This window comes from Fulmarus glacialis, unplaced genomic scaffold, assembly GCF_000690835.1.
Source record: "Fulmarus glacialis isolate BGI_N327 unplaced genomic scaffold, ASM69083v1 scaffold8257, whole genome shotgun sequence".
Classification (NCBI taxonomy): domain Eukaryota; kingdom Metazoa; phylum Chordata; class Aves; order Procellariiformes; family Procellariidae; genus Fulmarus; species Fulmarus glacialis.
Window position 1 is genome coordinate 15,611 of NW_009222552.1, and position 24,918 is coordinate 40,528.

Below are 24,918 nucleotides of genomic sequence, written 5' to 3' on the forward strand. Positions count from 1 at the left end.
TTTTTTTTTCTAGACATTTGTAAATTATAATAATCTCCCATAATTTGATTTGCATTTGAATCTTTGCTAATACATTAATTATTCTGAGCCAATAGTTACAGTAGTTGCTTTTAACGGTTTTCAGTTAGCATCTTTCTTGTCCAGATCTGAGCATAATGTTAACTACAGCATGTTTGTGCAGCCCAAACACCTGGACATGTCTTATTTTCTCAAACCAATACTTTGCATGGGCACTTCCAATTCAGGTTTTCTTCTTCTTTATTGACCACAAATGTTGCAAAACTACTGTATTTTATATTGAAGTCATCTACTTTCCTGGAGTTTTAGAAATTCAGCAAACAGATAATTTTCTTCAGGTGTTGAAGCCACCAGGATTGCGACATAGACTAGGTCTAGATGAAAGCTATCAGAATAACTAGGTTTCTTTGTACAAAGTTTTTCATTTTTCAGAACTATGAATGTGTGGAAGTTATTTGGGCTCTGCATAACAGTAGTTAAACTGCTTTTAAAATGGCCATCTGGCAAACAACTGGTGTGTAACATGATTTATTTGACGCGGTGCCCTAGGAGGAAGAAGCCAGTATTCAGTGCATTCAATTTATAAGGTTAATAGGGCATTTTGTAATACAGCATGTATAAAGTATGTATTTCAAAATAACGAGAAATCTGTCATGGGGGCATGTTTCATAAAATATTCAACTTTTAACAAAATCCACTTGTCCAGGATTTTCATTCCCCTCTTTCAGCTGCCAATGGAAATGCTTAAGTCGAGGAATGAAAACTGCATGTGTAGTCAGTCTCTTCAGAAAAGAGAATTTTACTTTTTTTCTTCTTAACTTCATTTTCATTGTCTTAAACTTATATATTCACATGTTGATAAGTTGTGATGTAACTTCAGAGTCTAAGGTAAATGAGGCATTTCAGACTTTCCATTTATTTGTATCACAAGAATACAGGCAATTTCAACATTTCTGTAAATAAAATCACCCTTCTGCATACTTTGCTGTTGAAAATCTCTATTGCCTTCATAGTAGTAAATGCAGTCAGATTAGGTGTAAGTAATGTTTTGGAAGTCAGTAAATGTAGTATTCACATACACACAAAAAAACCCTCTATATAACCAACTGATTTTCTTCCTTTAAGAGATCGTGGGAGATGCCATGAAGTTAGAATGTTTATGAGGAAGGTGAACCTTAGAAAGATTTCGTAAAGTCTCATCATAAGAAGAATAAATATATCTTTCATCCACAGGAAGTAAAGCCAGATGAAGTTACCAGACTTGCTCTTAGGACAGAAGTTAATTTTGAAAGTGTCTGCAGAAAGGTAAGGTTTGTTGTTTTTTGTTTTCTTTCCCCTGCTTCTGTGAGTGTGAGAGCACTCCTTAGGAAAAGGTGCATATATGGGTGGAAGTACATGCATTTTACAGTGTTCTGTATGTTATATTGCATCTTCATTAGAGATCCTACTTCCTTTTCTAAGGAAATTTATCCACTAGGACATATCTACAAAAAATTGTATAGCTGTTTAGTACAAGTGGCTTGTCATCTAGGCTGGTGGGCTAATCCCTAGTAAGTGGAATAGAATACCAGGAAGCGTAGTAATGGTTTTTGAGTCTTTATAAATAGATTTGTTTTTGTTTATATAGTACATGTATATGGTTCAGTTAGTGTAAATAATCTAAGCTTTCAACAACATTTGGAAAAAGGCTCTAAATACTTTTAGGTGCAGAGAGAAGTTTCCACATGTGAACAAAAAGGGACAAACATTAGCCTGAAATAAAGGTGGAATTTTAACACCCCTGTGGCTCATTAATTTCAGTGCAGTGTTTCTCCTGAAGCCCACTGATGGTACATTATTAACTGTCTAACTAGTGATGTCTCTAAGAGATTAAATGAAGACATACAAGTGGAAAGATGCTTGTTGAAATAAGCAGCTGAGGTTGAGAGCAGACAGGATGCTCTAAAAGAGGAGTGAAGAAGAGCAGAAATAAGTACTGTTTTAAGCGATGTGCTGCAGAAGTGATGCCAGAAAGCAATTCTGAATCAAAAAATATCAATACATGAAGTGGTATATTTTCCTCCATATTATCCTAAATTCTTATGGGTGGTCCACTGAGGGAGTGTGAAATCTGAAATGTTCATAGTCCACAGGCTAAGTTTTAATGTAGAACTGGGTCATTTCCTCCTATAATAGCATCATTAGTTTGTAACATAACTATGCTGTTGCAAAGCACAGTCATGTGTGATGTAATTCAGCTATTAGCATAGCATGCAGCAGGATTTCCATGCTTCATGTGAGCAAAATCAAGTTTATAGGAAAATATCATAGGAATTCGGTATTTCTGGAGCAGTGTTTGGATGGAAGCATCTTACTGCTTTTCCTTTTCTTAATGATAGAAGAGAGTAAGGAAAAGGTCACATACTGACATGGAGCTAAAAAGCAGTATTATTCTTTTAAATTTATTTGACCAAGATTTTCCAGTCTGAAGGTGAGCTAAACAGAAACTGGTTACTGTAATGTTAGAAATGGTGCAGAAGTGAAGATTCTGGATGTGTGAGGACACATGGAGAGGGATTTCATGCTTGAGGAGGGATGATAAATTCAAACAGTAAGACATTTTGTCACTTCCTGTAGGATATTCTTCTGCCAAGAATTCAAATGCATGAGGCTTATGCTGGTTGCATGAAGTATAGGAGCCCCAAAATGAAATAATTGATGCTATTGTTTTAAAGGAGTTTACAGGTTTACAGTTGGAATTTTATTTTCTAAGAGCACAATTTTATTGCCGAGAATACAGAAGGAACATTATTAATCTTGCTAGTTTATTTTGTCCCATTATTTTTGATGTGTCCATGGTCATGGCTGACTGTATGCTTTCCATATTTACTTAAAATAGACTTTCATTTAGCTGGAATCCTTGAAAACAGATAATACAGGTATCTTCATGGAATTGTTTTGGGTTTTGGAACTGTTGTTTCTACCACTTTCTGCTGCTGGTCCTGTTTTTCAGTGGTATGAAAGTCTGTTAATCTCACACCTTGTAGGAATGGGTCTCATGTTTCAAATCAAGTTTATGGATGGGTGCTGTTGCTTTTTTAAACCCATAGAGGGTTTTTAACCTCACTGCAGTAGAAGAACATGTAGGTTTAATTATTACAGTACTGTTGACAAGTGGTGGCTAAGCCATCATAACTTTATTGCTTGGTATTGGTTGGCCATAGAATATCCCCAACTAAAGAAAGCATCCCCTCTGTGCTTTAACAAAAGTTAATTTTCCAATAAATTATTTCTTCTTTTCCCACAGTTACTTATTAAATACACAATAAAAAAAAAAATCATTGATTTTCTATCCCTAGCAATATTCTGTAGGTCACATGAAATGCAGACCACGCTGTTTACCTTTTCATTAACTTGAGTTTCAAAATATTTGAAGGAAAACATCCTGTGGCTGTTTTCATTTTCAGAATAGGTTTGTTTTCATTGATAAAAGGCAGTCTGCTTTTAATTCACTGTGGAATGCTGAATATTAGTTTTGCATAGTGGACATGTAGTCAAGATAATTTGTTTAATTCCTTCTGCCCACTGAGATTTTATGTTCCATTACAATGTTTCCCCATATATTTTTTCAGAATAAGATAAGCATACTTTTCTATTTAAAAAGAGTTTGCATAGATTTCGGTGAAATTGTGCTGTGTTTAGCAAGTGGCACTCTAACTTGAGTTCTTATGATTTAGCTGTCAGTATTGCTATACTGGTGGTTGCTAATAAGCAAGTCAGATTTATGATAGCAGAGCAAGTGAGTTGGCAAGAGTCACCAGCCACATCATACAAGACTTCTTCCTCTTCTAATTTATAAAAATATTATAGGGCTTACCACGTTACTGTAAGACAAGAAGCAGTAGGTGAACGGTTCTTTGTGCACCTCTGCTGAAATATTTTTAATCCATTTTAATATTGGAGCTGCAGCTGGCACCCTTGCTATCAACAGGTGATAAATTGTATTGTAAAAATTGTAATGAATGTTGCCATGCAACTTTAACTAGCCTCTATATTGTTGGTGCTTAGCTACAGCTGTTGAAAAATGGAACCTGTATTTTGTAGGTGTTGACTAAGTTTTTGAGCACTTTCTGTACACAGTTGTGTACTGTCAGCAACAAATATATTTGCCAGCCATTAATAAAATTTTAAAAAGTGGCAGATCTGTTGTCTAATGTTCTTTTAAACTGGTATTTCCAGCTGTGATTGTATTTTGAAGTGTTCCTTACAGCATATGTACCTGAACTGTTACAGAAAGCTTGGTTCATTAGTGTTGTGCTCTCGCACACCAAAGTTATAAATCAGAAGCTAATCCTAAAAATGCTGTTCATTACAAGCAAGAAACTGACTTGGGAACTGACAAAGGTCCTAACTGTTATCTTCAACTTATTGCTTACATATGTTTAAATTAACTTAGATAGGTTAAGATAGGCTGGATAGATAGGTTAATATGTATTAGTATTTTTCCGGTATTAAAGAAATTATATGTATCATCTGTACTGTTTCTCCAGAAAAGGGGAACATTGGTCCACCTGTGAACACCATCATAACTGCAGTTGGTTTTGTTGCCTTTGCACTAGTGCTAACAGATACTGACTCACTCATTGTAGCATCTCATTAATTTTTCTTCCAATAAGTCTTTGGTATATAGGACATGAGGAAAAAAAATGTGTTTTAAACACTGAGAATGACAGAATTCTGCTCCAGCATAATGGAACTCTCTACTACAAGCAATGATCTGGAGTGCCATCTTGCCTTAAGTCAAAATACTTCTTATTTTTTCTAAATAATAAAGTCTATGTGCTTCAAAAGTCAGTGAGTTTCAGACTGGGGGGGCGGGGATTGAAACTGAAACTACAAAGAACTATCGTGTCTTATTTTGAGTGAATGAATAGAGTACCACTATACATTATTGTCAGAGCTTGAATTGAGTACATGCTTCTGACTTGCAGAAATACCAACAAATATTCGCAGATGATGAATATATCCTCTGTTTTTTGCTTCCAGATACAATCTTCACATAACCTTAGTAGCATAGTTTTCCTTTTTTTGCACTGGGGTCTAATGTGTGGTCCTTGAGAAGAGCACCACCTTTTCCTACTAAGTCCTGTATTTTCACTTGTTACTCCTGTCATGTTTGAATAATGCAGATGCTTGTCTGCAAAGAGGATTCTGCACAGCAAATTTTGAGTATATAATGATCTTCAAAGTTTATTGGGGCCATGCCACATCCCTCTGAGTCTCAAGATTACTGAAAAGCATGCCACAATTTCTAAGTATGTTGAGAAATTTCTTCTAGACCAGAAATGTAAGCCATTACTAGCTCTTAGAAGCTTTTTTTTGCTAGTGTAAGGCCTGGTGAGCTTATTTTGGATTGCTTCATGTTCAGGAACCAACTTTGTCGTGTTTGGAATTTAAAAGGAATTTGAAGGCTTTAGAAACAAGATCTCAGGCAGCTCATGCACAGCCATAGAGAGACGAGCCAGGATTTGACTGAGCAGCCTGGTATGATTTTGATCATTAAAAGTCTAAGCTGCCTGATGAGGACAGCTGTATGTAACATGATTTTGGAGGGATGACATTAGTGCTGTCTAGCTTCAGGTCCAGGTATTTTTAATGGATGCCCAAAGGTTGTTATATTACTGTTAAAGTTCTGGGGGTTATTTTAGCAGTGAGTGAATTTAATATCTATGGCTCTTTACCTATATGGCTCTTTACCTGTATGGCTCAAATGAATTTGGAAGAATTTGAGTTGGGGAACCAGCTAAAATACTAGTAGTAATAAGATGAGAGTTCTCATTCTCATCAAATGAGAGTTCTACTGCTTCACATGTGAAAGACCCTGTTTCACCTCCCAAACTCTTCCATGAATTCACTGGATCTCTGGTGCGGGACGAAGGAAGTCCTTGGGCAAGAAGGACATAAGAAAGAGGTAAAAAGGTATTTCTGCCCAGGCCAGACAGGAACAGAAAGGATGAAGTTACAGGTCTGATTCCGTATTACCTTTATTTCTTTCTAAACAGTTTAAATCACATTATCAAAATAGTGTTTCACTGATTCATATCACCTTCTTTTTAAACTTTGCAGGTGATGGCCTGTAATTAGTTTATCAGTCCCCAACCTCTCTCTCATCAGTAACAAAAAAAAATGCAAGGATAGGGTAGTCACAGTGCTTGTATTGTTTCATGTTCTTCTTTGTAGATTTACACTGAAAACATGTTTCACACCAATGATCTGTGAAAGGCGATTTATGAAAGGCTACTAACTTTGAGGCATTAATTAACAGTCAGTAAGTAATTATTTGGAGCATCAGGTTCCCTGGAGTATGTCACTAGGTGGTAATCTTTGGTTACAAGACACTAACACATACAAGATATAGTTACACAATCAATACATGCATAACGTTTATTCTAATGAATACACTTAATTATTAAGGAAATTTTAAATTTGATACTGCTAGTACTTTTTAACTGTGTGACAGAGAAAGAAAGGAAGACGTAATTTCTGAATCGAGTAGAACTTTTGATTAAACACATCTGCATCCAAGAAGGAACAGTCACATCTGTATTTTCTAACTATGAAAAATATGAAGGTTTCTATTTTAGCTGACAATTCTAAATGTACACTTGTGATCTTTGCCTTAATTTATTTTAAAAATGCACTTTCTAGTGGAAAATATATTAAAACAAAACCACTGTATTCTCTGTGGATTTAGTCTGAGGAAATGCACTAAATCATAAAAGGGGCCTGATGCAAAGTCTCTTGCAGTTTAATTGAAGACTTTCCGTTAACTTCAAAGGCTTTGGATCAAGCATAGAATAGTTGCTGTCTTTTGGTTGGGCTTTGAGGGATTTTTCCACAATCTCCTCCCTTCTCCCCACCCCCACCGCCACCCCCCACACCAAAAAAACCCTGAAGAATTCTACTCACTACAAAAACATTCTGATTAGGATGGATGTTATTATTGATATAAAACTTCTGTTTCTGTTGTTAGTGCCTTTAATAGCAGCATAACTAGATAATTACTTATGTGGATTTTTAACATTCTTTGCTTATGAAAATATTGTGTTTGCAGTCCATAAACCGTAGGGAGAGGACTACTGTATGAATCACTCTTTTGTGTGATACTGATGTGATAGTCCATAAGCTTTGTATAATATGCTTATTATTAATTCTTTGCACTTTGCTGTTTTGTGGTTTGATTTTGGCAACGTGGGGGTGAATGGCTGCTGTTTTTGAGGGACCCATGAAAAACTTCATTCTCTTTTTTTATCTAAACTCTGGTTGTTACACTCTTCTTAAATTAGAAATCTTGTGTAGACCATCAGAGCATAATTATGAGAAGAATATGTGATAATTTAATAGCTTAATGATCAACTACCTGGACTCTGTTAATCTCCATCTCATTCCCCCCTTCACCCCACCTCTTTCTAAGTATCAATTATTGGAAACATTGTTACCAACTTTACTTTTGCTTCAGAATGAATGTATTGCCCTGTACATGCAAAGAGGTTTCCATTCTTCAACAATGTATTTATGCTGAGAATAGTGAAATAATCATACTCCATTTGTTTTCCTACATGTTAAAATATTATGTTATGTTCCTTTCTTATTTCAGTATGGAAATAAAGGTATTAATTTGCATATCAGATACCAGATACACTTTTCTCAATGTAATAGTTGCATCTGTCAACATCTTATGTTTTTGGAAATGTGTTGCATTGATTTAATAGCACAATTTCCTGTAACACAGGCTAAAATAATTGGCTTGATGCTGGGAATCAGTGTTACAGAGTTGAATTCTTTTTGTCCTGAGTATTTTGACTCTGTTTGAATGGAAGTTACTCTGAATATACGAAGCCACTGTTTCCTGAGAATTTTCCATGTCAAACACCAGATGTTAATGTTAAACAGGAATGTCTGTGGTCTTCCTAAGACTACTGATGAAGTGAAGAATTTTGCATTCAGTGATGAATATCACATTCAGGCGTAAATACTTTCTTTGTGTGACTGATTGTTTTTTGTTTTCTTTTTCTGAATGTTCCTCATCTTCCAAATTTGATAACTTGAACTGCGAGCTGTTTAGCATGTCTTCTATATATACTACTCTATATTTTAGAGCCTAAAATCCATTGCTATGGCTGCAACTGAATTTTTATGTCAGTATAAAACTAAGTCTGTCAATTTTTGACAAATCGGTCTCCACGCTTCTCACCCGATTATCTGTCTGTCTGCTGGCCCAGCCAGTATCAATCTCTTCCTAGGCTTCCAGTGGGAGAGTTTAGGCTCCTGTCTATGCTATGTTCTGTCCATTGCCCTCCCACCTTTGGATAGCCATTCCTTCCCCACACATACTCTTTCTCTTACTTTCTCTGGGCTGGTTTGTAGATCTCTTCTCCATTAGCCCCTTTGCATTCAAAGTAGGCTGCCACACATGGGCCTCAGTAGGGTCACCATTTGAGAGCAAGGAGATAGACTAGACCAAAGTTACCATCATCTTCAACAGCAGAGTAGCAATTGCAGTGATCTCAGTTTAATTACAGCTTGGATTTTGTCCATTCTGGAATCTTTTTAAAGTTCAGTATTGAAATAAACTGCTAGTAACTTTGGCAGTTTTTCATAGAGATACTATGTTTTTCTCTGACACAAAAAGGCTGTCTCCTGTCAAATTTTAAATTAATAGTCCAGGGATCTTTCTACCACTCGTTTGCATTCCTATGAAGATGTATTACTTAATTTCGTTGCCTGGCTGAACTGATTATTCAAGATTATTAAAGTGTATTCCTGTCCTTAGACAAGGCTCAATCTCAGAAGTGATGTAATTGCTTTTGATTTGAATATGCTCATTTCACTTACTTGGTGTGTCAGACCAGAATGTGGGCAGGCATATTGTTGTCAATAAATCTCAGAGGGAGTCAATTCACATTTTTGTAAGCGATATTTGACTTGGATCGTCTAGGTAATTCAGACACAATAAACACACTTGCAAGAGCATAAATGGACAAAAAGGTGGGTGGAGAAGAGCAGTGTTTTTAAGCTCAGATATGCCTGTGGTAGTGATATTGTGATGCATGGTGCTTCACATGCACATGGCTGTTTTTTTTCAGTCCCAGAAATATTTATATCACAGCACTGATGAAAGACAAGCAACTCTCAACTTTCATTCCTATTTTAAATGAATATTTAAGTTATGTGTATAAATATTTTACTGGATATGAGCTGTCATGGGAACAACAGAGGAAAATGTTAAAAGTAGTGTTGTTTCTATGCATTTCTTGAAGAAAATGCAGAAAAAAAAATGCAGCGTAACAAGAGGTGGTTGGTTTGGCTTTTTTTTTTTTTTTTTAAATAAAGGAAGGCCAAGTTACTGATGTCCAGAATCTCCTTGGTATCCTTCTCCAAAATATTGTTCAGACTTGCATACAATACCCAAGAGACAGACAGAGGTCCAGAATCTCAATGCATGGATGAAAATATTGTATAGAAAGAAGAGATTTAGGTGTTAGGGGAACCTTTGGGGCAAGAGGAAGCTGAATAGGAAAGATGAGCTGCATCATCATCATCAAAATTGTGCCAAACTGCTGGCACTGAAAATTTTAGAGGTCGTAAAGGAATACGTAAACTAAAAGCAGGGGGAAGATGATATGCATGGAGGAACATCTGAGTCACAATGACATGACCAACAAGGGGCATGTGGCTACTTTTCAGGATGTCTCTTAAAGGCCAAGGAGGAAACAGCCTGATCCAATAAATAACGACAGTAAATCAGGCTGCCTACAGTGCCAGTTGATTGGCACCTCCAATACTAAGCTACAGAGAAAGGGTGTAAATTATGAATGCTTCCATACCAATCCTTGAACCAAAAAAATTAATGGGGAGGGGGAATAGTATACCTGACATATAACGTCATCACAGATGCAATAGATATCCTCCTTCAACCAGGTCTTCAAGAAAATTAATGAAAGGTGCCGTCTTTACAGGGATAATGGGGTAGGATGTATGTGCATGAGAGTGGTGCTGTGTTGTGAAGCACTGTATTTTAAGTCTAACAACACAAATGTATTACAGGAGAAGAGAAGCACTAAGAAGCCTTTTGAATGGAAGTTCCAACTGTCATAAAAGTTTGGTACTAGTGATGTGCTGCAGCCTGCAGTCAGAATGATGATGGTGAAGAGAAGATGTTAAATGAGATTAGAGAAGCTACAAATTTAGGACAGATGTTAATAGTGAGAGTTTTCAGTTACCCTTAATTCAGTACTAAAGAGACAATCTTTGAATTGCATCCTTTATGTATCCATAGGGAAAGTAATCAGTTTATAAAGCTGAGCCACATGAAGGGGCAGGGAGAAGTATATGCTCAACCAAATGAGAAAGCAAAATGTTTTCCCTGTCTTGCCGTCTATCTATCTGCTAATCCTCTAAGTATTGGTACCCGTTGAGCAATTTCAACCAAGGTTACTGGAGGTGGTTTTAAAACCATTAACTTCCAATAGGTTTTTTTTGTTTGAGAAACCGGGATCAGTGTACCACTAAGGGAAAGGTGGCCGTAGTCCATTACCTCTTGATCTTGTTTTGAGAAGCAGCATAGAGTTAGCACAGAAGATAAGTGCAAGGAGAGAGAACGTAAGGTAGAACATACATGAGTTGGAATCTTTCATTATTTTGGTTGCTTAGAAAACTTAAAGTGTTAAGATGTCTTTAATGTTATATAAACAAATGTTTTTATAAACAAACCATTTATGCTAAAGACTGACAGCTACTCACAGATTACTAACTGGAAAAGCTCTATCTGTATATATGCTTTGTAGTGTGACTCAGAATTGCATTACAAAATCAGAAAAAAAAAAATATGAAATTCCTGATATTTCTAAAAATGAAAAACAGCTGCTGTTGTCTTTTGCTGTTTTTATTTTTATAAATGAAAGTCTATCAGTTTTTCATTATAGATCATATAAAAATAAAGTACAAAACCATTCAGATTTCTTCCCCCCTTTCCTATCCAGATTAGTTTTTGAAGTGCTGCAACTCAGAATTAAGAACTTGAGATTTATAAAAATAAAAACTAAAAAAAAAGAAGTTACGGAATTAGGAGGGCTCTTTCAGCTCAGTATGAAGCCCATCAGTCTGTTAACACTGGAAAATTAGATGAAAAGTGCTGGAGGCACTATTGCTTGAACTTTTAAAAACTTAACTGTAGAAGGAGAAAAATTAGATGTTCTTGAGTTATTGGAATTCTGTCTAAAGAAAAATCTCATCTATTGGGATGTCAACGAATGTAGCTGCTAAGACCAGCTACATTAAAAAGTTACAGCTTGGTAAAATGAGAGCCTAAGTTTACAGCATATTGCTGTATGGCAAGATTACTAGGTAAGAGAAAGTATGGGAAACACGGGGTAACTAATTACTTAGTGAAAGTAAAAAACAGCATTAAATTTAAAGGGTGATGGTCTAGTTTTTCTTGGGTTTGGAACACAAATAACTGCATGACGATTGAAATGGTTGAGTGATTACACATTAGGAAAATTCTGCATGCCAGACTTCAGTAATAATAATGTAATGGCCTAGAAGATGCCCAAGAGCCTCTAAGCATAAAGGTAACTATTTTGTGTGCCATATGGTGAAATACCTGCAATAAAATGTGAACATCCAGGATTTCCATTTATTTTACATCTATCATCTGCTGATATGCTCAAGTAGTATCAGGGCTTCCATATATATCTGACATATGTTTATCATTAGAGTAAGTTTTGAATGCATATACTCCCTCAATAGACTTAATGATGGAAGATCTATATTTTGGTGCCAAAGAACTGGTATGTTTATCTCAGATGTTTTAATAGTTTTTCAGTGAACAGAATTTGTATTTCCATTGTCTTTTTCAGAAAGTGGCTGAAAAACATATAGATTAAAAGAAATCTGTTTTCAATTATGCACGAAAATTGCAATGTGGTATGCCAAGAAATTCTGTCTTGTTTTGAATAGCATATTATAACATGGCCTATCCCTGGTTAGCATGTGCAGCGTTCGTGAAGTCTTTAAGTCGCCTGTGCCTCCAAATCCCTGGCTCTCGTATTTAGTTCCTTCAGCGGTGCTCTGAACATAAATACATCTCTCCCAAGAGTTTTATTTGAAGACACTGACCTGACAATACTTTAGTTATATATAGATGTGTTCCCTGGTGGTAGTGCTTGTAAATGTGAAGGTCTGAGCAAGACAGGCTTTGTTGGCAGCGATAAATCTTTTACCTTTATGTTATGAATTATCTGAAATATACCTGATTAAATTGGAGCTTGTTTTTCAAATGTTAGCTAGTTTTGAAGCTTTGCATCTGTTTTAAATTTGAAGATCTGAACTATGTCTACTTTCTCTGTTATAAACTGGTTTTCATACGTGCTTATACACATGGTGCTGTATGGTCTACTTTGTGTTTCTGCTCTCTTTTCTATAACAAGTAAGTATAAGTAATCAATTTTTTAAATTTTGTTTTCCCACATAGTGGTTGTTTCAAATTTTGTTTTGAGATTGGCCAGCTTAACTCCCTGTTCAGAGTGAATAAACAACTGCCTATTTTAAGTCTTCAGATCCTCATTTTAGATGGCCAGTTATGAGCAAACAATTTGTCAACTTCACTTTTCTGCAAAAGTCAGTTGTGGCTTCAGATCTGATACATAGCGATTGTCAGATTAATTTATATATGATCTTTCCTCCAAATTTCATTACGTTCTTTGAAGAAGTCTATGTGAATTTTGTGGCAAAGACCTTTCTCTTTGTATTGTTCACAGGTACTGCCTGTTATCCAAGATGCATTTTGTTTCTGTTCCCCCGAAGTACATTTTTTGCTTCAGGGTTTCTATTTCATCATATTTTGCTTTCCAGTTTACTTTCTCAATATGATTGTCTTTTGCCTGATTTGCATTGGGGTGGGGTTTGATTGGGGTTTTTGTGTTTTGGGTTTTTTTTCATGGCATCTGTTTTACTGTGCTACGTGCCAAATTTTTTTATTCAGTTTGGCAAGATGCATATATTTTATCGTGATACAGTGCCCCAACTGTTCAAATGTCAAAATATATGAAATGCATATGTTTTATACAAAGCTATATATAAAAAGCAAAAACATGTAGCCTTTATACTGTTACGTTTTAAGTATTTGATTTTACATTGCTGTAAGTCAGAATTGTACATATTTTATACTGGTTAATTGTACTGGATGTACAACTCAAATTATTTATTAATATTTTTACATTACAGATATTTCTTAATAATTCTTTTAGATTCTAATATGGGGAGTACTCTCTTCACAACTGCTTTCCACTGGGAATTTGTCCACATCATAGACACATTTGTCCGTAGCATAAAGTAATGTTCAACATGCTTCTAGGTTTTCTCAAAGGCCAGCAGAGGTTTCGGTGTTGGTAGTCACAATGAGTTAGACCACCACAACTGTGTGGGGGAGTTGGCACGGTGCTTGCTTTATGTCCTCTTTCAAAACCGTAAGAAGTTAACATTTTTTTCATAAAAAATGCATGCATTGTTTGTGTGGGATGCCAAACTGAGACGGTTATAGACACATATTCTTACTAGCCCTGGAAGAAGTGAAGGGAATAATAAACAAGAATCCAAGGGGAACTTCAGGTTTACTTGTGTATCTTGATGTTTTGTAAGAAATTGTGCAGTTTTTCTTCTATTGTTCTATTACAAGACATTATCCTGCTGAGGTTTTTTGCAAAGGCTTTAGATCTGTTAGGACATGCATTTTAGCTTCAATTGGAAATTTTTCAGTCTATTTTAAAAATTGTATACAGTCCAATTAAAAAAAATCTGTTGAAACTTGCATGATTTGCAGAGATCCATACAGAAGTAATTGCCAAAAGAGCTTCTCACCTTTCTTGCTATTAAGCTTGTATAGCTACTTCTTCGTAACACCTGTACCGTCATTTTGATGTTACATGGAAAATTGGGAAAGCTTGGGTAAAAACTGAGTAAAAGTTGATTATAAATCTGGCAGGTTTTGGCTATCCATTTCCAGTGCAGAGTCTGAAGTATTTAATGCTGATGTTTCTCTCCTTTGAATACTATGGGATTGCTCTCTGTTATTTCTGTATTTGGGAGAACCGTTCCCTTTTAAACTCTTGCCAAATCTAACAGAGACCTTTTTACTGCATTCCCTAGTTGATCCATCCTCCTATTATCAAGGTGAGTGTATTGGGTTTGCATGGCAGGGTTTTGGTAGCGGGGGGGTTCCCCCATGTCTAATAGAGCCAATGCCAGCTGGCTCCAAGACGGACCTGCCACTGGCCAAGGCCGAGCCCATCAGCGATGATGGTAGTGCCTCTGTGATAACATATTTACGAAGGGGGAAAAAACGACTACACAACACCAGCCAGAGGAGAGGAGTGAGAATATGTGGGAGGAACAACTCTGCAGACGCCAAGGTCAGTGAAGAAGGAGGGGAGGAGGTGCTCCAGGTGCCGGAGCACAGATTCCCCTGCAGCCCGTGGTGAAGAGCATGGTGAGGCAGGCTGTCCCCCTGCAGCCCATGGAGGTCCACGGTGGAGCAGATATCCCACCGATACCCACTTGCAGCCCGTGGAGGACCCCACGCTGGAGCAGGTGGATGTGCCCCAAAGGAGGCTGTGACCGCATGGAGAGCCCGTGCTGGAACAGGCTCCTGGCAGTACTTGTGCGAGAGGAGCCCATGCTGGAGCAGGTTTTCTGGCAGGACTTGTGACCCTGTGGGGGACCCACGCTGGAGCAGTCTGTTCCTAAAGCACTGCACCCCGTGGAGAGAACCCACGCTGGAGCAGTTCGTGAAGAACTGCAGTCCGTGGGAAGGACTTGCATTGGAAAAGTTCATGGAGGACTGTCTCCCGTGGGATGGACCCCACGCTGGAGCAGGAGAAGAGTATGAGGAGTCCTCCCCCTGAGGAGGAAGGAGCGGCAGAGACAACGTGCCTCTGTCCAGCTGAGGAGGGGGAGTGATAGAGCGGCTTTGGTGGGCACCTGGTGTCCAGCCAAAGTCAATACACCACAGTCAACAAACAATCTCTTGCTGTCAGGAGCTGAGAGACAACAATGCTGCCACGAGTGATACCAATAACCAATTGCTTCATACCAAAATCTTCACCATGTCTGAGGGCCACAAATCACATAGTGCATGTCTTACAGCCAAAAAGGAGGAGGGAGAACTAGCAGCATTTCACAGTCAGAAAGTAACTTTTCTCAAGGGTCTTATTCCAAAGCAGTATGAGGTCATGGGATGGACTTGGGTGGCAGCCATGATCTGGCACCTTCAGCCACCCTGTGACTCCACATTAACCACATCTGCTATTATGAAGAACAGCTGTAACTAGTTAGAGCTCTGAGAAGAACGTGTGGATTAACAGGTTTTCTGGGTTGTTTTTTTTTTTAGTAGAGAGACAGCTCTTCTCCTAAGCTGCTACAAAGGGTATTGCAATGACATCTTGTTTTGGCCCAGAATTAGGGATTTTTTTTCTTTATGCTTACCCTGGTTAGCATTATCTCTGCCATTTTTTTGCCTAAAATCAGGCTGTTGTTACATTTGACATTAAACTGCACTTCCAGTTAGTTTAGAAACTTGAGTATGACATGCTTCAAGGTTACTTTTTGTGTCATGGCTTTTGCCATGTGCTGCATACTTGTCAGTGGGGTTTCTGACTGCCTCCATTTGAATGTCATTAATTTAAATAACTGAGAGATGATCTAAAGTGACACATGCAGGGCCACCAAGCATTACCAGTTTGGTAGCACTGTCCTTTGACCCAGCTGAAATTCTAGTAATAGTCTTCGTAGTAGTCTATTCTTCTAGTAGCAGTCTTGTTTCTGGTGAGACCTGTAACAAGGCAATCCCCCTTTGTACAACAGTCAATTGAAGAATAGAAGTATGACCTCTTTCTTTCCTATTATTGGTTATAATTATAGCAGAGAGAGCATGAACAAAAGTCGACTTGAACAGGAAGAGTAATCAGTGAAGCAATGGTCAGAAGTCTCCATTTCATGCTCCGGAGCTAATCCCAGGTTTCTGCCCTTTAATTCTTCTGAAGCTTTACTGTCTCAAGCATGCTAACAAGATATCCCTTTCAACTCCTGCAATCCCATCTGCCCGAAGGCCCTCGTTCTCACTTTATCACCTGCATTGTGTGAAGCAGGCACTACCCACACAACTTCTGCCTGACTTTTTTTTCACCCAGTACTGCCAGCTCTCAGAGCCTTCCATACTTCTCCTGACCCCTATTCCAGCACATCTCAAAACTTGCATTGTGAAACTGTCTTTATCTTAGCAAGCTTGTAATGTCCATTCTCTTCCCAATCATTGCCACATTGTACAAGGTTTGTCTCCCTTATATGGGGCATGCATGTGTGTTTGCACATGTGTAAGTTATACAACTGCTGCTTTATTATGCTATAACTTCCAAGTTATGTTTGAAGGTTTGTGCATCTGTGTGTACATCTACCATTCAGGATTTATGCAGGTTGGATTTCTTTTCATTTTAAGAGATTTGAAAATACAGAGATAGTGCAGTCAATTCAGTTAAATGTCCACATGGAGTTTCATGAAATGTGTCAGTGATGATAGATACAAGTCTTTAATACTATATACAGAAATAATACATTACTTACCAAGATAAAAAGTTTTAGGAGACTGACTTTCAGGTGGTTCTGTATGTACCTTACAACTTCTCACTTAAAAGTGTGACTATACACTGCTCAGTTGCTTTGTTCACTTTGCAGCAGCTCAGTTGCATGCTGAATGAGGGAGAGTGTTCCTATGGAAAGTACTAGGACGTTCTTGCGTGAAAAAACGAATAGTGCAAAGTAATACAAAAAGTAGCCGGAACATGTGAGAATAAATGTGTACAATTCCAGTATCTGCATAATTAAACATCCTGGGGGCTAGAGGAGAGGGAAGGGGTGTTCTTGCTGTAAATACAAGATTTGTATTTACAAATACAAATTGTATTTTCTGTTAAGTTTTTCTGTTTTTCTGTTAAGTTTTATTTTCTGCCAAGATTTTATATGCTGGAAAATACTTGAGGAAAAATAAATTGAGCATTGGATGTGCCAAAAAATCAGAAAAATGGGAAATTTTAAAGAATGTGAATGTCATATTGTATGTTTTTTGGCTACTGTCTATCAGTGTGAGTAGTGTTTGTGAAGTATTTTGCTATAAGGAAAAAATGTGGTTATTCCATACGGATTGGCATCTATATGCTTAAACCCTTTCTATAAATATTTGAATTAAAGGACACCAGATGTTGCACAGAAGCTGCTGCTGCTTTCTGAACTTCATGGTATATTCTTTCAAAACCCACAGGAAGTAGCTGAGGGAAAAAGTGTGTTAATTAAGTTCAGAAATAGATTTTCCAGCTATAGAAAAATCTCCAAAGAAAATAGCGTTTGATCTTCAGAAATGTGAAATTGCTGTCCCAGGAATCTGGTGACAGCATGCAGCTCTGTCACATGGGGATCAAAATTAAGATTTCAAGTTCTCAGAGCTAGGCTAGCCTGAAAGTAAGCCAGTCTGTGGCCCTTGGAAATGGACCCATCTTTTGACTCGTCTCCTCTGGCCAGTGTTCATAGTTCTGTAGACAGTCTACAAAGAAAAGTTTTTCCAGTTTTTCTTGACCTGAAGAAATAACGTTGTAATAGCAAAGACTTGAGGAGAAAGGAAAGTACTAGAATTCCCAGATGCTCTGCACTTCAAACATGAAATATGAGCGGACATTCCCAGAGTATATTTTGTAGGCTCTAGAACTACAGCAAAAGAAATAAAAATGGGATTTGCTTTGCATTGGTTGACGAACAAGATTTTCGTTTTGCAAACCAATTAAATGTTTCTGCATTTAGAAGTACTGGCTCTGCTGTAGCTGTAGTGTCTTCTTCTGCTCTGTTTCCTTCAGACCAAAGCACTGAAAGTGAGTCTCCTGCACTAGTAGTTGACATGAAGTGTCCATCTATGCTGCAATGAATACATAACTCTTTATACTAAGTGGCATAATTCTTCTGGAAGAAAATGTACATACAAACAAGTAAGATTCCCCAGTGAGCACTCTTATGTCAAGCAAATCAAATACTTTAAACATGCATTGCTGATGTGTTAGGTAGTGCTTGTGTCGTGGTTTGACCCCAGCCAGTAACTAAGCACCCAGCAGTTGCTCGCTTACCCCACCCCCACAGGATGGGGATAGCATCAGAAAAGCAAAAGTGAAGAAAACTCATGGCGTGAGATAAAGACAGTTCAATAAGTGAAGCAAAACTGTGTGTGCAAGCAAAGGAGAATAAGGAATTTATTCACTACGTCCCATCAGCGGGCAGGCGTTTAGCCACATCCCAGGAAGCAGGGCTTCATTTCACGTAACGGTTATGTGGGAAGACGAATGCCATAACCACAAACATCCTCCCCTTCCTTTTCCTTTCCTTGAGCTTTTATGGCTGAGCACGACTGGATACAGAATGGAATATCCTTTTGATCAATTTGGGTCAGCTATCCCAGGTGTGTTTCCCTCCCAATCTCTTGCCCACCCCCTGCTTGGTTGTTGGGAGGGCAGAGTGAGAAACAGAGAAGGCCTTGATTCTGTGCAAGCACTGCTCAGCAATAACTAAAACATGGGTGTGTTACCAACTCTAAAATGTTTTAGTCACAAATCCAAAGCACAGCACCATCTTGGCTGCGATGAAGAAAGTTAACTCCATCCCAGGGCAGAGCCATCCCTTATTCCCTACCATTTACATACCTGTGACTTGGGCTCCATCTGTTGTGGCTCAGGACAGGAGGGGCAGCGTGTTGTGTTGAGTTGTTGGGCACCAAAACCAGAACAGGGCACTTGCCTGGTTCTTTACGAGACTCATCATCTGTTGGTTCGGGTGGCCTCTGCTGTAGTACTTCTGTAGCATATAGCTCAAATCACAGGTAGTAACAATTTAAACATATATCCATTACAGTACCACTAGGAGGAAGGGAGGAAGGTGTGTCTTTTGTCCTCCCTCCCAAAGAATTCCACTGCAGGCTTTAAGAAATCTTCCTGTTAAATTTGTGTTTTACAAGCCTTTTATACCCCCTTTCCCTCCCTTCAAAAAAAAAAAGAAGACAAAGCTGTCTTTGGAAAAGTCTTAGATACCTCTCATTTTGTTCTTCAAGCAGAATGATGACAAGAACGTGAAAATGAGATAGCTTTTACAATGTGTCATACCTGTGACTTCTAATATATAAAAGAGGAAGTCAGAAATGGAAGCAATTCCTACTTTTCTCCTTTTTCTTCAAATTAAAGCATGAAGATCATGCGTGTAAAATCAGCGTGTTAGCTCTGAAAGATGTGTCTGGTATGCTTTTAAAATAAAAATCATGTTATCCCTATTCAGTACCTGAGAAATAGCAGATTTACGTGTCTATTATGTTTCTGTCAATGTTTGGACAGTCAGATTTTTCCATTTAGAATGGCAGTAATACAGGAAAAATAAGAAATATTCAAATATTATAGTGTCATAAGCTTTTCCTCTTGTTCAGTTAATAGTCCGGAATCACATTAGTATGCATTGTAGCATAACTGGTACAGACCTGTTTAAGTATTCACTGTTCTATTGACTTAATGCCTTTGCATTTATTTTGTATAGCCAAATTGTACTGCAACTGAGCGAGCCATTGCAAGACTTGCAACACACCCCATCTTGAAACCCAGATTTGTTGAACTTAAAGGTATGAAATATTATATTAACTTCTTTATGACTTCAGTAGCTTACTGGTGTGTTACCTTGTTCCTGTATATTCCTGACATGAATAGCCAGTATAAAAAGAAAAATAAAAAAACCAAAAAGCTCCTGTAATTGCCTTAACTAGCTGCAGTGAACCAAGTGTCACAAGCTTGTAGTCGTTTCTATAGGTTGAAATGGGCTTATACGTGACAGTATGCTATATGACATTTAAGATATAGGATGGAGGACAAACAGGGCTCATAATGGGAACTCTAAAAAATCGAATGGATATAATGGAGTATCTCTAAACTAAATAGGACTGAACTGGCAATGAGCACAATAACATGCAGATACAAAGGTAAAAGGAGCATTACAACTGGGTTTCCAAAGACAGCTAAAAGGTTTTGCAAATGACTTCCTTAAACTTCCCTGGAAACTGTCCCCGGAATCCTTAGGGAATCTTTCCAGTTCTTTAGGTTTTCTCCTGTTCTCTTTAAACTCCAATTTTCCAACTAAAATTGATGTTAAAAAGGGTCAAGTCCTAGTAATAATGTCACAAAGTTACTTTGTTAATAACAGATCATGTCAAATATCCGTTTAATTCTATCTGAGCAATTTACTATTTGTTTGCCATTTTTATAAACAAAGTAATGCCCTAAATGAACATGATTATCAGCTGCAGATTATTTCCTGAAAGAGAAGTTCGCAGTTAAACCCAAGTTTAATAGTGTATTCAGTTGGTAATAATTTCAAGTTCTTTTCCTCACTTTTGTTGATGCTGTACTCTAACGTATTTCTTGCCCCATGTGTTCAGTAAATGATTAATAAGGACATTCAAAATATGATCACTCAATACAACATATTTAACTTGCAAAAATATTTTATTATATTAAAATACCTTATGTAAACTCGTGTAGCTGCAACAAAAGATTTTTCTTCTGCCCCTTGTATAGCTGCTGTAAAAGCTTTTAAGGATGCAAGAAAGAATCCAGCCAAAGCCACTCCTTCGAAAAAGGCTAAGTCAGAAGAACAGCCTACATCAGCGCAACATTTCAATAGCAATTTGGATGACCAAGCTCTTAAACTAGCTCAAAAACAGCAAGGATGTGAACAAAAAACAAAAATGAGTATGAAAATAGAAACTGACGGTGTGGCTGAAGAACTTTGTGAGAGTGAATCTGAACAGAAAACTGTGGAAGTGGAGAGAGCATACGCTCCAGAAGAATCTTCATTTCAGGCAGTAGAAATGCAAGCAGTCACTCAGAATAAAACAGGAAAGAAACTTGGCTATCAAAAAAGGAAAGAAAATATGAGCATGAACAAATTAAATGCAATAAAAGAAATAATTAATGATGGTAGTGACCAGGAACATCCTAATGAAGAGGAGTACTTTGATGATAGTACTGAAGAGAGGTTTTATAACCAGTCGTCAGATTCTGACAGTGACAGCAATGATGATTTCTTCATTGGCAAAGTAAAAAGAAAGAAAAAGATAGCAGCAGTTACTGATCTTTCTTTGGGAAAAGAAAAGGATAGACTTCAGAAAAACATTGTGAAGAAAGAAAAGAACACAGCGCCTGGGACAGCGCAAGATTTGATTATGGAAGAAGGAAAACAACATGCGAAAACATGCAAGCTAGAATCAATGTTCTGCAATTCTTTATCTACCTTTAATCAGAAATCTCAAAACAGAAGAAGGTAAACCTTTTCCCCTTGTTATGTTCTCCATTCCCTCCCTCCTTCCTAGTAATGGAAATTGTTGTGATTTTTAGTAGCCCTTACCAAACACGGAGAATTTCAGCCAATTACAGCTTAGAACGTTTTCACATAAACTACTCTGCAGCCTTCTTGTGCTTTCTTGACACTTACGTATTTTTCGTATTCACATTAGCACTGACATATACATAGGATTCCTAACTAGACCTGCATCCAAATTAAATCACTACTGAATACTTCTATTTTTACTTCTTTATTAACAAAGACGAAACAATATATAAGGGTTTTGCATATTATGCTTGAAAAGTCATTGCATGAGTGTTTTGATGATGATGATTCTTTATTCACAGGTGTTTGTCATCTTACAAGTTTCTTGAAAAATCCTAAATTCTCTTTTTATTTTTAGAAATACTAAAGACCAGCCTCTCAAGAATGGAAGAACAGGTATGTATTACTTAACCTGGTAAAGTTATAAGAGTAAAAACATCTTGAGATTCTGTTGCCTCTGCAGTCTAATCATGATAGGCTGATTTTTGTTTCATTTCAATTTGGTGGCACATATTTTAACATTTGTTGTTAAAATGGTCAAATTGTTGAGCTTTCATTTTAATCTGTGAACATTGTTTGCTATTTCCTATTTTTGAATATCAGAAATACTTAAAGTAGGGTTTACACAGGAAAGTGCTTTTCTGTCTGTCGTCATATTGAACAGTTATTGTTACCTGTGCACAGGTGAAGGGTCAGATTATGATATTTAACAAGTAGTTTATCTCATGAGTAATTCCTTCAATAGCTCTTTAATATTTTATTCCATTATAGTATTCCACTTATTCCATTCCGTTTTGGAATTCATTGGATCAAGGATATAATTTCAGTCATATTGAGTTACATTCTGTAGTGTCTCTACTGGTTTATTGTGAAGAAAAAAGTTGAGACTGTGCTGAATATCTGTCTACACAAATTTTGAATGTGGTCAGTAATAATAAATCTTAACTATCTGCAGTCTATCAAGTGACAATTTACTGGGCTGCAAGATGAGGAAATCTTGCTGTGAACATTCAGATGAATGTGTTCCCTGTGGCTCATTAAGAAATTCTTGAAAATATCTGCAATCCCAACATAGTTTTAGCATATTTTTATGAGGATTCATGATGTAGTTAATGTTTTATTTTGTACTTCTTGCACAGCTCTTCTTAAAAAGGAACCACAGCTCAAGAAGCAACCGTTTGCAAAAGCTGCAGGTTTTAAATGCGACAATAAGAAAGCATGTTTGGAGCAGCCTCTTCATCCATCATGGGAAGCAAGCAAGAGACGCCGGGAACAAATGTCTCAAATTACAGCATTCCAAGGGAAAAAGATTAAATTTGATGACTAGACTATACGTAAATTGAGATTTTAAAAAAACGTTCTTGCAGATCTGCGTCCTATGGTATTTTCTTATGAAGTAACAACTGCTGTTTGAGCATTTTTGTTATACTGTCCTTATCCTTTGCAACCTATAAAATAGCAACTGCTAAAACTTACCATCTGTTAATAATGAAGATTGCTTCATTTATTCAATGTGCTGTCTGTTGATTAATGTATGGTCATACGGTGCTGGCTCATAAGTCCCATTACATAGTGCCATCATTTACGAAATACACCCTAACGTGAATGAATGGTTTTCAGGAACATCCTTTGTGGCCTGTAGGAATAGTACAGATTCTTTGAAGGGTTTTTTTGTGTAAAAATTTACTTTAAACTATATGGGGACTTGGACGTCAAAGGAGATGGGAAAATACAAAATATTGAGGTGATAATCCTAGGACTATATTATCAAATATATCTCAACTGAGAAAAAGTAAGAGATTCCTAAACTTGAACAGAATTCACAGATTCATGAATGTATCAGGTAGTTGGAAAAGCTGATCAGTAGTACGCATGATATGAAAATTTCTGGAGAGCAATAAAATGTTGGCCTGTTCAACTGTGATCTCTGTCCTTTGATTATACTGCCAATTTGAAGAACTGAAAGAGTGTCTTTAATACTATTGTCCTGGTGGATGTATCTGGGTGCTCCAACATGTCTGTCTTGCACTTTCCAAAAGAATGCTGAAAAACTGAAAGACGTTTGTACACTTAGAAACATTTGACTTTTAAGTGCTGTTCTGAGTTTGGGAGTTCATTTGATTGGGATATGGGTATTTTTCTTCAGGGGCTTTTCCTACTGCTTAATTGAAACAAGTTCTGAACTTGTAGTTGCTCTTTAACAGTGTTGTTTATTTAAATATAGTTATCTTTCATAATCTTTTATCTTTCGTAATCAAATTAATTCAGAAACTGGGTAAATGATTGCAGTGGGTGTAAGATAATACACTGTACAATTCATGTAGCTTTTTGTAATGCCTAAGAATAGCCCTGCATCAGACCAAAGGTCCATCTAGCCTAATATCTTCAACAGTAGTCAAAAAGGGATGCTTTAAGCACAGGGGTAGAGGAAGCACACCGTGATGCATCATCTGACTTGCAACTCATCGAGCTTCTGGTTTTATAGCTCAGGGCCATCTTGTGATATTGTAGCTTATTGTGTTTAATAATCCTCAATGGATTTCTTTTCTGCAGATTTGTCTGCTCTTAAATCCACGTCAACTTGTGGAATCTGTAATCCCTTAAGGTGTAGAAGTCCTTCCTACATGTTTCAGTCTTATGCAAAAGAGTCTTTTTCTATGTCTCTGCAAAGAAGGCCAGCAGCCTCCTGGGCTGCATTAGAAAGTGTTGCCAGCAGGACGAGGGAGGTGATCCTTGCCCTGTACTTAGCACTGGTGAGGCCACATCTGAAGTGCTGCATCCAGTTCTGGGCTCTCCAGTACATAAGGAACAAGGACAGACTGGAATGAGTCCAGCAAAGGGTGACCAAGATGATTAAGGGCTTGAAGTATATGACATATGAGTAGAGACTGAGAGAGCTGGGTCTGTTCAAGAGAATAGAAGGCTTGAGGCGATCTTGTCAATGTGTATAAATACGGGGGCGGGGGGGAGTGTAAAGAAGATCGAGCCAGACTCTTCGCAGTGCTATTGAGCGGCAGGACAAGAGGCAATGGGCAGAAACTGAAATACAAGAAATTCTGCTTAAACAAGAAAAATCTTTTTCACTGTGAGGTGACGGAGCACTGGCACAGGTGCCCAGGAAGATTGCGGAGTCTCCATCCTTGGAGATACTCAGAACCTGACTGGACACAGTCCTGGGTAACCGTCTGTCGTGGTTTAACCCCAGCCGGCAACTAAGCCCCACCCAGCCACTTGCTCACTCCCCCGCAGTGGGATGGGAGAGAGAATCGGAAGGGCAAAAGTGAGAAAACTCATGGGTTGAGATAAAGACAGTTTAATAGGTAAAGCAAAAGCCGTGCGCGCAAGCAAAGCAAAACAAGGAATTCATTCACTACTTCCCATCGGCAGGCAGGTGTTCAGCCATCTCCAGAA

At 37.6% G+C, this 24,918-nt stretch overlaps 1 protein-coding gene across 1 annotated transcript in view; it reads left to right on the top strand.

Moving 5' to 3' along the window:
• The window catches only part of SRFBP1 (serum response factor binding protein 1), a 25,242-nt gene extending 2,408 nt beyond the window's left edge, over window positions 1-22,834 (top strand). The window contains exons 2-6 of the mRNA XM_009581478.1: window positions 1,252-1,323; window positions 19,666-19,747; window positions 20,697-21,441; window positions 21,866-21,903; window positions 22,647-22,834. Of these exons, the coding sequence (XP_009579773.1) occupies window positions 1,252-1,323; window positions 19,666-19,747; window positions 20,697-21,441; window positions 21,866-21,903; window positions 22,647-22,834 (1,125 nt within the window). The remainder of the gene's footprint in view (window positions 1-1,251; window positions 1,324-19,665; window positions 19,748-20,696; window positions 21,442-21,865; window positions 21,904-22,646) is intronic.
• The last annotated feature ends 2,084 nt before the right edge of the window (window positions 22,835-24,918 follow it).